General features: G+C 38.4%; 1 protein-coding gene across 1 annotated transcript in view; it reads left to right on the forward strand.

The window, feature by feature from the left end:
- Window positions 1–238: 238 nt before the first annotated feature.
- Window positions 239–14,557, forward strand: part of LOC128378446 (thyroid hormone receptor alpha) — a 35,125-nt gene continuing 20,806 nt past the window's right edge. Inside the window, exon 1 of the mRNA XM_053337964.1 lies at window positions 239–348. Within this exon, the coding sequence (XP_053193939.1) occupies window positions 293–348 (56 nt within the window). The 5' untranslated portion in view covers window positions 239–292. The remainder of the gene's footprint in view (window positions 349–14,557) is intronic.

Here is a 14,557-nt window from a genome sequence, read left to right on the forward strand (position 1 = left end):
ATCATACAACACAATTAAGAAGTAGACGACATGTAAACACAGAACATGTACATGGTTGCATTGTAGTAATGTTTTTATAATGAAATGATTAATGTCTATTCCTTATTGTCTATCCCCAGCTTTCTTTTGCCTCCACTGATGTCCCGCCCACCGTGCTCCTCCCAGCCAACGGCTGCTCAGATTTTCAGATGGCTGTCTATTGAAGTGTCTGCCGGCGAATGCTGAGCAGGCTGGCGAGGTCGGGGTCCGCCTCATTGTCCTGTGATTGGCTGCTTGACGGGGCTGAGGCTGAATGGAACCACTGTCCAACAAGCAGGATAGCAACTCATCAGAGGGAGATGAGAAAGGGTGAGAGAGACAGAGAGAGAGAGAGAGAGAGAGAGAGAGAGAGAGAGAGAGAGAGAGAGAGAGAGACAGAGAGAGAGGAGTGTGTGTCAGACCGAAATGTGATGGACTGTACATCTGTCTGTGTGTGTGTGTGTGTGTGTGTGTGTGTGTGTGTGTGTCCATCTTTGATGTAAACATGAAAGGAAAAGCAGAGATTAATGCTGGATTTGACAGAACTGGTAGATGAAAGAATAGCTGCAGGCATGGATGGATGGATAGATTGATGAAAGTGTACATCGATGCAGAAGTGCATCAAAACCTCACAACAACAACCCTACAAACTCATATACTTTGAGTCTTGACACAAGCAATTCATGACATACTTCATAACATACAACACTCTCTGTAGAATTATGGACAAGTTCTAGGAACTATTTTACATATATATTAGAAGAAAACTGCAGTCTGTGCTGTCTGTCTGGATGGATGGAGGGAGGGATGGAGGGAGGGATGGATGGATGAAGGGATGCTGGGATGGACAGGACAGGACATCAGGGAGTTTTGGGAGGTAAACTGGAAGGCAGAACACTCCGTCACGCTGCCATCTGTGCTCTCTCCGCTCCACACACACACACACACACACACACACACACAACCATGTCACCGCTTCATTTAATAAATTCACAGACTGAGTTCAGAGGCGATGAAGACGAGGAACACAAACACCAAGCGAGTTAAATCCCACGTTATCCATCCTGTGACCATGCATCACTCTGATTGTGTTCACCTCCAGGAAAAGGACACAGTCCATATTCTGTCCTAGAATATGTCAAACAATACATACATTTATTTTCCTTAATTCTTAATTATGCCAGGTCTTTATTTGCCAGTATTAACCCTAACATACATGTCTTTGATATGATTTTGCTGTTAATACCTCTGTATTTATGTAAAATATAGTCATTTTATTTATAATTGAATCTTTTTATAGTGCAGTTTTGCTACTGTTACTTCAGTAAATAATCTAAATTCTGATTCCATCATTGATCTATACTGGTCATGCACTGTGTGGTGGATTCTGGTTAGTTTTGTACTTTGGCAAGTATGTTTTTACCACACTGTAAAAATGTGCCTTAAAATTTGACAGAATACGAACAAGTGTAGACAATAAACACTGAAACAATTTGAAACTAGTACACACAAGAAATACAAATGATTAAATTGTAATCAAATAAAATAGACAATAATAATAGTAATGATAAAGTAAATAGAGCGAAATAAAAATGTCATTAAAAACTAGATAAAATACATAAAACAAAGAGAAATAAATATGGAATTATATCAATAATAATCAAATCAAAACCCAATTTTACAACATGAATAGGATTTTTAAAAAGTGAATAAAATAAAGTAACTAATGTCTGTAAATCATTGTCCATCAGAAGGCAGGCTGAATAGGCAGCTTTTCACTTCTTGTTTAAAGATTTCAACACTTACAGCTGCTGTCAGATCCTCAGGCTTTACTGTTCTAGCAGCTCACAGCAGAAAAGCTAAAAGCTGCCTCACCAGAGGTTTCAGTCATGCATTTGGAACAACTAACACACTCATGTCAGAGGAGCTGAGGGGCTGTACTGGTTCACAGACTGTACACATGTGAGACGTGTAGACTGATGCAAGACTGTAAAGTGCTTTAAAAACAAGAGAAAGAATGAAAGTGAATATGGGAACTGACAGGCAGCTAATGACTAAGGACTTTAAAACAGGTAGAACTATCTGATGGATTTAAGATGACATTTATGTTTCTCAGACGATGAATCGCCCCCCTTGTACTGTATTATTATACTATTATATTGGCATTATATTAATGGTATAAAATTATCCTCAAATGACAATAATATTGTGTATCACAATTATTTCTGAGACAATATATCATCCAATTAAAAAAGTTATTGTGACAGACCTAGCTGATGCCTTGGCTTTTTCACTATCACAATAATCATTATATTCACTTTTTTATGTCCCCAAAACTTTAGGTCACGACCAAATACCTTCAAAAGTAATGACATTCTCCCATCATCCTCTGCTGTAGATCCTGTTTAGTTGAAATGAGCTAATGTAAGCGTGCTAATACACTAAACTGAGATGTGTTGTGTTGTTGTGCATTTAGCACATGTTGTCCCTGAAGATTACAAATCCTTCACTTAACTGTTACACGCACCACAAATAGAACAACATCCCAATAGAGATAGATAGAATTAATATAATCACACTTACTGACTTCATTCTAATAAAGAATGATTTAAGTGTAGTGATACTTTCATATTTATCTCAGGCCTTGAGGAAGCTGACAGTTCCTCATTGAATCCTTTTACTTCATGTGAATATAGTTGATAATGATGGTGATGCTGCTCATATCTAGGAAAAGTGTGTATGTAGGGCTTCAGTTGTTTGTACAGATTTTGGAGGGGGGATGTGTGTTTAATTAGTGCACTAAAGCTCATTCCAAGTTGTTGCTCATTTGTTTTTCTGCCAGCAGAAATGTGTGTTTCTGTGTGTATGCACATGTTATGCAGCTATAGGTGTATGTGTGTGTGTGTGTGTGTGTGTGTGTGTGTGTGCGCGAGTGTGGATTAGTGTAGTGGAGAGAGCTGGATTAGGAGCAATGAAGGCAGATGGAGCCACAGAAAGCAGAGGACAGCTCAGGACGCCTCAGTATGTGACATCAACAGGGGATTGTCGCTTTGTCTTTGTGCGCATGTGCGTGTGTGTGTGTGTTTCTCACTGTGTCACTAAGCATGCACGTGTTATTGCGAGCGCTGCCTCATGCCCTGACCCCTCCCCTCTGTGATTTCAGAGTCACACAGCATTCTGGATAGAGGCGCGCGCACACATACATACACACACACACACACACACACACACACACTGATGCAAAACTTCACATAGCCTGAAGCTGAATGTGGGATGCTGAAATAGAATTTTGTGTCTGTGTGTGTGGGTAACTATTTGTGTGTGTGTGTGTGTGTGTGTGTGTGTGTGTGTGTGTGTGTGTGTGTGTGCGTGCGTGCGTGCGTGTGTGTGTCTCTCTGTGTGTGTGTGTGTGTGTGTGTGTCTCTCTCTCTCTCTGTGTGTGTGTGTGTGTGCGTCAGAATTAGCAGTGTGAAGCCTCTGAATATCACAGGAGACAGTTGGCTTCGACTACTGCAATTCAATTAACATCTAAATAGAGGGATTGTTTGTGTGTGTCTGCGCGCGTGTGTGTGTTAGCATTAATATGTTAATGTGTGTTAAAGTGTTTGTAAGAGCTTTATTTTAAATAGCAAATGAGTATTTTTGTGCTAGGATATCCCTTTGTAGCCATTTGTGATGCAGAATACTAATCGTTGGTGTCTGGGCATCACTGAGTCATCAGAGTGGGGGGAGAGGACATTGCTGAAGGGCCCAATCTTTGATCCAGGCTTATTTCCCAATGGTAACTTCAATTAATTCATCTGAATTAAAATAGTTTTTTATAGTAGTGAGGTTTGATGCTTTTTATTGATTATAAATCCAATATCAGTTGAATCCTTTGGAGTCCCTTATTAAATCCCCTGTAGTACATGTGTACATAACAGAATGGTAGAAGATATTAAATAATTATTACATTGAAATAACAAGTGTAGCCTTCTTGTTGATACACGTCCTCTTTTAGTTTTCATGACCTAATTCCCCCAAATAATGGAAATTATTTATAGTTATTATTATAGTCTGACTTATATAAATGATTGTATAATACTGCAAAAATACTTGTCTCACAATCATTGAATGAAGTCACAGAGTGGTGCCTCCTTCTCTATCAAACAATCTTTGGACAAGTACAGACACCGGCCTGCAAAGAGCTAATTAGACATCAGTTAGTATACGGAAGTTTAATTTTGACTTTTTGATTAAGTTATCAAATGACTAGATTATGCTCTTTTTATGAGATTTATGTAAAAGCTAAAGAAATAAAGATTAGGTTAGATATTCCTTATGTCTACCTGACCATTCTACATTTTCTGTTATATTTATTTTTTATCTGAGATAGTTTATTTAGTTATTTTAATTTAGCCTTGGATTAGCCTATATTTGTTTATTCTACATTTTTTACCTCATGTTTGGCTGCTGTAACATTTTGATTTCCCTTTGGTACTAACAAAATATAAGTTTAAAGTCTTTACATACCTCAACAACTGTTGGAAGGATTGTTTTCCTGTACCTTGATTTATGACTAAAGCAGCCTCAGCCATATTTTGTGTTTAGTGCTAATTAGCAAACACTAGCATGCTAACAAACTAAACTAATGGAGTGTCCCCAATGTCATACTTCCTTACTAACACTGAGAAGTATGGGAAAATACAGTGCACTCTAAGTACCCAGATGGTGCACTCAAAGCAGTCAAAAAGTTGAGTGTGTAACTATGAACACTTCTCTGTATCAACGGTCACCATCTTGGCTTTATATGAGAAGGGGAGGGACCACTTTTCAAACAGGAAATGGCAGCCAAGGAAGTTATAACTATGGTGAATATCGCCACATTATTCAAATGTAAGTTACATATGTTTTTTGCACTAAGCATCACTATACTGTTGTCACATAAGCCATCAGTTTCTTGGGTTAATTTAGCAGTCTGTAATGATTTGATAATGTGAATGCTAAGACTAGTTTGCTAACTAGCTATTCATCATTTCCGGTAAATGTGCGATAGCACATAGTACATAGTGCACACAGTGCACTACAAAGGAGTGTACTAACAGAACTATATGATTTGACACACAGCATAAGATGGTGAACACTGTAAACATTATGCCTGCTAATTAGCATTAGCATTGTCAACATTAAGATTTCGTGCAGCAACACCATAATTGTTTTATATTAAAAAAGTCACTTAACGTCATTATCTGTATGTACAGGCATTTGAAAGGGAAGCATTTTATTTGCGAGAATGCTCACTTCGCCAGTTATGTATATTTCCTATAAAAACGGATGACTTTACCAGCAACAGAATGGCTCTGTAGGTAAAATGCACAAAGAGGTCTTATCCCTCCTCTACACACTTTCAAAAGGCCATTCTTCCTCTGGTAGTAAAGCCTTATCCTCAAGTAACCCCTCTGTAGTACAGTGAGTTCATTAGCTGAAACAACACAAGCAAACAGCCGTGTACTAATTCACCTTGGCCATTTTGACCTGTGTGACAGGCAAACAATGAAGGAAGTAGTGGGAGCTTTTTATACTGAGATGTAATTAGATATTTCCTGATGTTCCTTTTATTCAAGACAGACAGGTGTTTGTTTCTTAGAATTGTTCGTTGTTTTGGATTGGATATCTTTAGATTATGACAAATCTGTTTTTGTCTGTGTTTGAAATAAAACCACAATATAGTAGTAAATGGCCTAATGTCCTACAAATTAAGTCTATAATTAATTATATAAATGTTTCACCATTACAAATGACAAAATTAATCAGTAGTTGTGGCTTATGTCTGGATCAGACAACAAAATATTTATGTCTTTTGAGATGGCCACTGTGCCAGAACAGACAACCACAGTGACATACAATTATGCAGTGACTTGGTCAAGGGACTTTGCAGAGAACATACGCGACTTACACGACCAATCTTAACTTGTAGACTTTTCTGACTTCCCTGACATTCATGATGATGGTGATCGAGAAGATGAAGCTCAAGATCAACTTCACCTTTTCACCCTGTTTTGTGCTTGATAGAGTACTCACAGAACATGTTGTAGAAATGGTCAAACTAGGTAGGAGAGGCCATAAAACTTCTTGTCACTTTTTGTCAGGATATCATGAGGCATCCCTCATACTCATCCCTATGATGAGAACAAAGACACCAAACACTGTGGCAGGGTTACCTTGGGGCATTATATAACTCTCTGATTTTCCAACTTGCTGCTGCGCTCAATAATCAGAAAGGTCAAAATTGAAACTATGTGCATCCAATGAGATAACTGATGTTCTTGATATGATTTCAAAATGATGGGTGACAAAGCTAATTCTCTGTGTTCTCAGAGTTCCCAGAACTGTAAAACACAACCTTGAAAGTCCACCAATCCATGATTTTTGACAGAAGCCTCTACTGGGACATTGATGACACAAACCCACACTATACCTTGTCTCTACATTGTGCTTTTAACCCCACCTCGCGGAGAGAACAGCTCACACCACTGATAATATTTAGAGAGGCCTTTGTGCGCAATTTTCAACACCTAATCACATGACCACACATGACTTCCCACCATTCCTACAGACACATATGAACTCACTCTGCACCCCAGCTGACTTCATGTGACTAAACAACAGTATGTTATAACATTGTCATGGTTGCAGGCAGGGTTTCTCCCCAATTAAATTTAATGCCAGGATGCCATTTAATTGAAGCGTGAGAGTTATCCATCACATGAGAGCCTGTGTACTCTTTGAACATAATCAACTTAAAAAAATGTCTACGTAAATCCGTCTTGTTGGCTTCTTGAGTACTCGATGTCCTGTGTTTGGACACATGACTGCGAGCGAGGCCACACATGCCTGCAGCGTCACTGTGAAACAGTTGTTGACTTGATCTCCAGCGGCAGAGTGTCGGCCCGTAGAGCAGATGTAAAGAGATCTGTCGCAGCGGTGTCAGGCAGATAACCTCTCCCAAAACCAAGCAGGTGCTGGTGGATTACAGGCGAGCATTTATTTCATTAACAGAGGCAGAAAAAGAGAGTCAGCGTTTCTAAGTCTGAGCCTGTCATCGGATCTACACTCAGGAACTGTGGTTAAGAAGGCATAGCTGTGAGTCTATCAGGGAGTTTGGTTTAAGCAGTCTCAGGAAGTTCTACAGCTTTGCCATTTAGAATATCATGAGTGGATATGTTCCAGAAGAGTATACCACAAGGCCTGCAGACGGCCACTGGTGGTCACATTCCTTCATCCATGGCATTTACAACTGAGACAATGACAATAACAGCAATGGTGGACGGCTTCATGCAAGTGTTGTACTCTTAATGTCTATTTGATAACTTTTCTTATGTACCTTGACGAACAGAAATAGTATACAATTTTTTCTTCGCTAGTGTTCTGTGGCTGACTTTTTTTTGGCTGTCCTCAGCTCCCAACTTCAGTGCTGTGCTTGCTGTGGTTCCCTCATAAGTCCTGGCTTAAAATTACAATGCTCTACATAACCAACTAAAGAGTTCAAACATTATTTGCTTAAAATTAAGAATAAGTGGAGTGCTTTGGTTGCCAAGTGGTTACCGCGTGATAATCGCAGCATCCCTGATTCAACTCCGGCAAGGGACCTTTGCTGCATGTCATTCCCCTCTCTCTCCCGGTTTACTGTACGCCCCTATGCCATGGACTCTCGAATAAAGACAAAAATGCCTGAAAAACATAATAAAATAAAATAAATTAAAAGTAAGCAAGTAAGATTTCTACAATTCTTCAGTGATACTCAGCAAAAACATAAAAGCTGTTAAAGCTACAGTTAGCCAACTTAGACCTCTTGAGCTGTGATATGAAAGTGCACATTCAAGCTCAAAGAAATATTATAAAAACCCTATATTCTTAAAGGAATAGTTAGCTTTCATGTTGAGAATTTGATGAGAAGATTGATATAGCTCTCATGTATCGTAAATGTGAAAAGTTGGTTTACTTAATTAAGCACGAAGACAGCTAGCTGTGCTGTGTCCAAAGGTAACAAAGTTTACCTACCACCACCTCTAAAGCTCTTTATTTAACACTTTATATTGTGTTTGTTTTATCCATGCAAAAAACCTAACTAAATTTAAAAGTGAGACCTAACCATTTCGATAGAGTTTCCTCCCGTTTCAAGTCTAAGCTAACCGGCTGTTCATGGTAGCTTCATATTTAGCATACATACATGAGAGTCCTGTCAAAAAAGAGAACGTAACGGTCACAGAAAAACTAAAGTCTGAACAAAACTCCTATTTATAAAGGACCCTTAGCAAAAATAACACAACGTCAACATTCAATATTGGACTATGTATATTTGCCATTCATTTAAAGTGCTTGCAGACCTATATTACTATTACGATTATACTTACATACTAATACAACTGTATCCATTCAGTGTGGCTGCCTTTGACTTCTAGGGAAAAAAAGGCTATACAGTAGCATTTTGCTACACTAGCGTGCCAACACGTACTACAAAATATTATATCTGTATATGTGTGTATATCATTTGCTCAACAGAAAAAAGAACTGTAAATTAGCCAAAATTATCTTAATAGGCTGATTTCAACTGATTTCTCTTACTGGGTGTTACAAAGGCAATCTAAAATGAAAATGTAATTATATAGATTATACAATTCATGGTACATAACATTAGTAATAGGCTAATAAAGTACACATCTACCAATAAAATAATGTCACAACACAATATAGAGTACTTAACAACAATACATACTAATAAGTCAGGTTTTAAAAGATATGCAATGAAAGGAATAGCAAAAGATCAATAAAGACAGACAGCAGGAAATGGATTTCTCATGCTCAAAATTTTGATGAAGCCTTTCAAAGTAACTGAGGTCAGACCCCATTTTTAAGCTAATGACTCACCACAGCCATGAAAGCTTTTGAACTCTTACACATGACTACAGATGACATGGTCAATTAGTTTGTGACACCCTGCAACCAACTGGTTACCCATTGTGCCTAATAGCAGCAACGTGATTTTCTACTTTTTAACTCTGAAGCATCTGACAGATAGCTGACGCTGTGGAATTTACCTTGAGGTGTTTCTAAAACTGTCAGTGCTCAGTCAAGGCTTGACAAAAGGGTGACATTGTTAGTATAATGGTAGCGACATTAGTGGAAGTGAGGGGAGGAAATAAAGGAGTGGAATGAAAGGAGACAAAAAGAAGAGAGAAGATGAATCCAAAAGGAAATGTTCATCCTTTGTATAAAAGTGACATTTTCTCTGAAACAATTCTTGACAAATCATTTTAAGAGGGAAAAAAATATTTGTTCATCTTTTCTTTCTTCATTATTGAGCTGTGAATGTCAGATAACATTATTTAACGATTGAAGAACCTTTATTTGGAAGCAATAAACATTAGAGAGGATGAACTTTTGACCAAATCTAATGCCAAAAGGATTAACAACTACAAAAGTCACTTTGTTTACGCCAAGCTTTCCTCACCTACAACTGCACTCTTCACCCCAAATCATATTGAAAAGATTGAGTTTTGGCTCATCGTTCCACTCCTTCTTCATTGAGGAATTTGTGTCTTGTGAATAATACCCCTGAAGCGCTCACGTTGCAGTCCTGCTGCTCCAACTGTTGTCCTCATGTCCCTTCTCGCCTTGTAGTTGCATATAAATGTTTGATAGGCTGGTACACTATTTAGCTATCTATTTAAACAGTGATTGTATTTGTTACTTAATGTCATTCATTGTTGGTGGCTGACCTCCATCACATCTCAGGTTATTTCCGGGGTTTTCATTATGGGAACTGTCTCCGTAGGATTCTGCTCTGCCTGTCCTCAGTGTAATTGGTGCAAACTATGTACAAAGATTGTCAAACATTTGAGAATGAATGTATTAAATTGCAGAGAGAAGCAGATTTCAAACAGGCTTATATTACAGACAGGAGAGTATCCATAGGCTAAGTTTTTTGTATTTTATTATATTTTAGAAAGATTTCTCTTTGTTTCTTATGTTTCAAAACATCTACCATGTTTACCTCTTGAAAACTGCAGGTTAATGTGTTTTCCAAAGTAGTAATTCCTCCAGTAGAAGAACAGTCATTGAGTTTCCATTGAACAGTCATTAAGGCCATTGAGTCCAATGGCCTCTTCTTGGCCACTCCTTTGATCAGTGTTAAGCTAATGAAACTAAACACTTCTTGCTTGAGTACTTCATGTTAAATGTTCTCTAGCAGCTAAAAGGGATTTTATAGGCGTTTGAAGAAATATTGAAGTAGGAAATAATAGCACCATTCTAATAAAAAACATACTTGAGGTCCTTGACTTTGACAATCCACTAGACTCGCGTTTCTGAGTCATGAAAGTGACGTTGTTTTCTCCACCAGTATACCGCCTAGTGACCATTGTGCTATATGGCTACTATTATATGTAGCTATTAAAGTAAAAAATACAGACACTGGTACAGTATATTAACTGTTTTTATTCCAAAAGACATCAAAAGACAAGGAATGCCTGAAGTGTTAGGTAAGGGTAAGGGGTTAGGGTTTGAAAAGTCATCAAATGCAGATGTATGCATAGACTACTATTTACACAACCTTAGTGATTTTTTGTATCTTTATGATTCTTGGTTTTGGTATTTAATGTTAGCATGACATAGTCCATTCAATTAGAATCTGTTTTTTTAGCCAATGCGAGCATACAAAGAATGTGTCTTGGTGTTTGCTGCGAAAACCCTAACCTAACATGGAAGGATTAAAGTTCAGAAGATAAAAGTATGGTCATTATAATAATAACAATGAAATAAAAGTAATGTTTAAATAAAATTTAAATTTTAAAACCTATTTGCGGATTGATAGTAATAGGGTTAGGGTTCTTCATCCTATTTATATGACCATGGTAGGGGATGTGATGCACATGCACACACAAACACACACTATCGATGACATGGCTCAGTTTCATTTGAGGAAGACTCTATGCTTCAAGGAAGACAGCCACATATTCTTGGAAAGATCAAATTAAATGTCATATTTTACAATCACAGGCAATAAAACACCTTTTCTTAACAGAGATAGTCTTGTTTGGTTTCAGGTTGGACAATCAGAGGCAATTTGACAGCAGGCAACCCAAAAAAGTAATCGAATGTTCCATATCAAAACTTGACCAGAAAAAAAAACCTTACAGTATTTCTCAGAATTGTCAGGGAAAGAATTAATACTGATGGCCTTAACATTAACCTACTGTTGGAGTCGTACTGTTGAGTTATCAAGGACAGTTTTGTGTTTTTATATTGAGAAATGTTCAGCTAAAAGACAACCTTAACACTTTGACAGTGAGGAAAATAGTCCCAGGCAGCGGATGCTCCAGTCAGCCAAATCTGGATTTCAAATTCAATTCATACCTGTGGCGCTCTAAAACAAATCGAACAGTTACATAAAATAACACAAATAATATATAAAACGGCTCAGATTACTACACAACACAAAGAGAATGATTCAAACTGCATGCGAGTATATGGTTTCAGCAATAGCATCGACAATAGCAACCGCCATAGCAACAATGGAATGACTGCAAGAATCTTTGTAATAACTGACAAATTAGACATCAGAAATATTTACTGAATGAAGATTATGAAAATATAATGCACATTTCTCACTCTTAATGCTGAAACTATCTTAAAATATAGCATTTTCTATTGAGAATAAAAAGAGTGTTTGTCATTATGTTTGTTAGAGTAGACAGAATCTCCCAATTTCAGAACCATTGTTGTGAAACTAATGCGTTTTGTGCTGTGGACCAGTGTTGCTATCACACATTTTGATGTGAGACTGGGTTTGTTTGAGGAGAAGCAGAGCAAATCTACATGGAGGCTGGGGCTATTTGAGTGCAGGGGCAGAGTTTGAGGAAAAGAATTGCAAAACTTGAAGGTGAAATCAATAAATAGTGTTCTCAAATTGAAAGAACACGCTCTTTAATAAAAATAGGAGGGAAAAAAAGCTCCATAAATAACTAGTTATGATTACGCCTGGAGCAAAAAGAGATCACAGTGCAATCTAATTCAACTGATGAGTTATCAAGCATCTCTGTGTCCTCATAAGACTTCACTCAGCTGTACTGGGGAGACTGCATCAGCCTGCTGTTATGTAACCAAGTTAGCATTAAGGCTTAAGTGAGTTTGAATGTAGAGAAGCAAAGCCTTTTCTTTTTCTTTTTTTTTGCTTTGTTTTCTCCTGGGGTACAAAATGAAAAGAGCAAAATAGAAGGGAGGGGGAGAAAGTAAAGAGGATATGAAGGAAGAAAAGTGACAAGAGTCAAGTATAAAAATACCAGCATGGATGACAGGTGACAAGAGACAGATAGAGGACAGCAAAAGACTGGAGGAAGAAGACAGGCAAGTTAGTTAGGAAGAGAGAAGTAAATCGAGGGACAGGAAGTGATAGAGAGATAGAGAGTGAGTGAGGGGCGATGTACAAAGGTTGGTGCTATATTGGATCAGCCGGAGGGACAATTTGCAAAATTCTAACCTTAACCTAAGCTCAACCACAAGAGTTCATCCCACTGTCTGATCCAACCTAACATTTACCTTTGTGCAAGGTAGACCGGAGAATGGTGAGGTGTATTGTGATGATAGTGAGCATGTCACGTGGTGAGGAACAACACATGCTGAAAAACACTCGCACACATACACACACAGAAGGGAGAGAGAGGGAGGGAGACAAGGGGATGGCAAGGGAGGCTGGACGAGAGCAACTGGAAGGCAGAGGGAGAGAAAGAGGGAGGGGGGAGTTGGAAATAAACAGAGTAGCCGTTCCTCCCAGCAGCCAGTCTGAGGCAGAGAGCGACTATTGCCTCAGACATCTCAGCTAACAGCTACAGCTTGAGGCTCTAGTGTACTTTGAGTGGGATCGACTTGAGCGTACAGGTCACCAGGAGGGCAGTTTACCGTACGGGTGGCCAGAGATTTAAGGATCTCCTCTCGGAGGTTTATACATCAACGAAAGCTGTTAGCCACACTCAGACTGTAGTCATCTGCTGTGAGTGACAGCCGTCTGATATCATGTAAACCAGGCTGAATGGGACACATGTAACTCACTAAAGTCTACTGACTGCCAGGAGGCTGAAACAGCAAAAAAAGAGCTGCTGGGTTTCTGCTTCTGCTCTGCTTCTGAAATTACTGCAAAGGGAACAACATGCATATCTTACAGCCGTACTGCATCAACAGGTTGGTGTATTTGTTTGAATCTATTTCTGTGTGTGTGAGTGCACGTGTGTACCACCGCTTGCAACACATTTACAACAGATGAGGTATGAAATTGAACTGCCTGTGTGTGGTAAGTGCATTTAAGAAGCCTCTATTTCTGTTTGCATTATCGTCCCCCACTGTTTTAGAAATATTTATTAGTAGTCCACAAATTAGATTTCCAAATGATTAAATTACTTTTATCTAATAAAATGCCTGCCCTTCTCAAATAAAACAAATCATCTAGTTATCCACATGATTCTTCAAGTACTTTTCATAAACTTATTTGTTGCTGTCATTCTTGTCACTAAAGTAATTTGTAGGGAAGTCCCCCAAAGTAGTACATTGTGTTCAAATGAGTGTGATGCCTTATTTGTTTAGAAGCAGCCTGAAGCCTGGCTATCAGCTGATGTGAATGTGCCTTCTTCTTTGTTGTCTTTTGTCATTGTGAGGGAGATATCAGTTGCTATAATGGAGGTCAGTGATTCCAAGAAGTCATCAAGTAAACAACAAACCTCCTATTTATTGAAACGCCCACCACAACACAGCATCTTCCTGCTGATGATCGTTCAGCTGATGCCCTCAGGACGGAGCCATAGAGTGGTTCCTGTGTCTGTCTTTGTAACCATAGCATTGTCATATGTTACTGTAATTATATCACCATTCAGAGCCTTGTAGCAGCTTGCATCACAGTCTTCCACAATGTCTTTTTAATGCTACCATATGGGATATGCTACCATTTCCAATATGAACTGATGTGTTTTTATAATTAAAGTTATATAGGCATCTTTTCATGTATAGTTGATCCTTTTTCTTTATTCAGTATGGTTATCTACTAACTTAAGCTTCAAACATTAGCTTGTCTGGCAAACTAGCTTACTACCTGCAGTAGTAACCCTGAAAACATTAAAGACAGCCATAGACGCTGTTTTCAACCAACTCACGAAGCTAATGTTAGCTTAATTAGCTCCAGCTTGTTAAAAAGTCTACCAGTGACAATTGTCATTTCAGCTGGCTAAAGCAACGGTTGCTGACCAGAAATGAGAAGCCTACTTTTGTATGTCTGAAATCAAAGAGCCGTTGTTTCAAAAGTGTTAAATGATAAACTCTCGTGACGTTAGCTGCTCAGCTACAAGTAGCAGACGAAGTTGGCAACTAGCTAGTGAACAGAATAGAGCCTTTTATTTCCTTCAGGAATTGAATATCTAAAACAGAGCTTCAATGAGAGTGAATGAGAGAAACTTAGACATGTCAGGTAAATTATAACACTATGATAGTGTTGCTTAGCCTAGCTAACACTAGTCTG

The sequence above is a fragment of the Scomber japonicus genome, chromosome 18 (assembly GCF_027409825.1).
Source record: "Scomber japonicus isolate fScoJap1 chromosome 18, fScoJap1.pri, whole genome shotgun sequence".
NCBI lineage: Eukaryota > Metazoa > Chordata > Actinopteri > Scombriformes > Scombridae > Scomber > Scomber japonicus.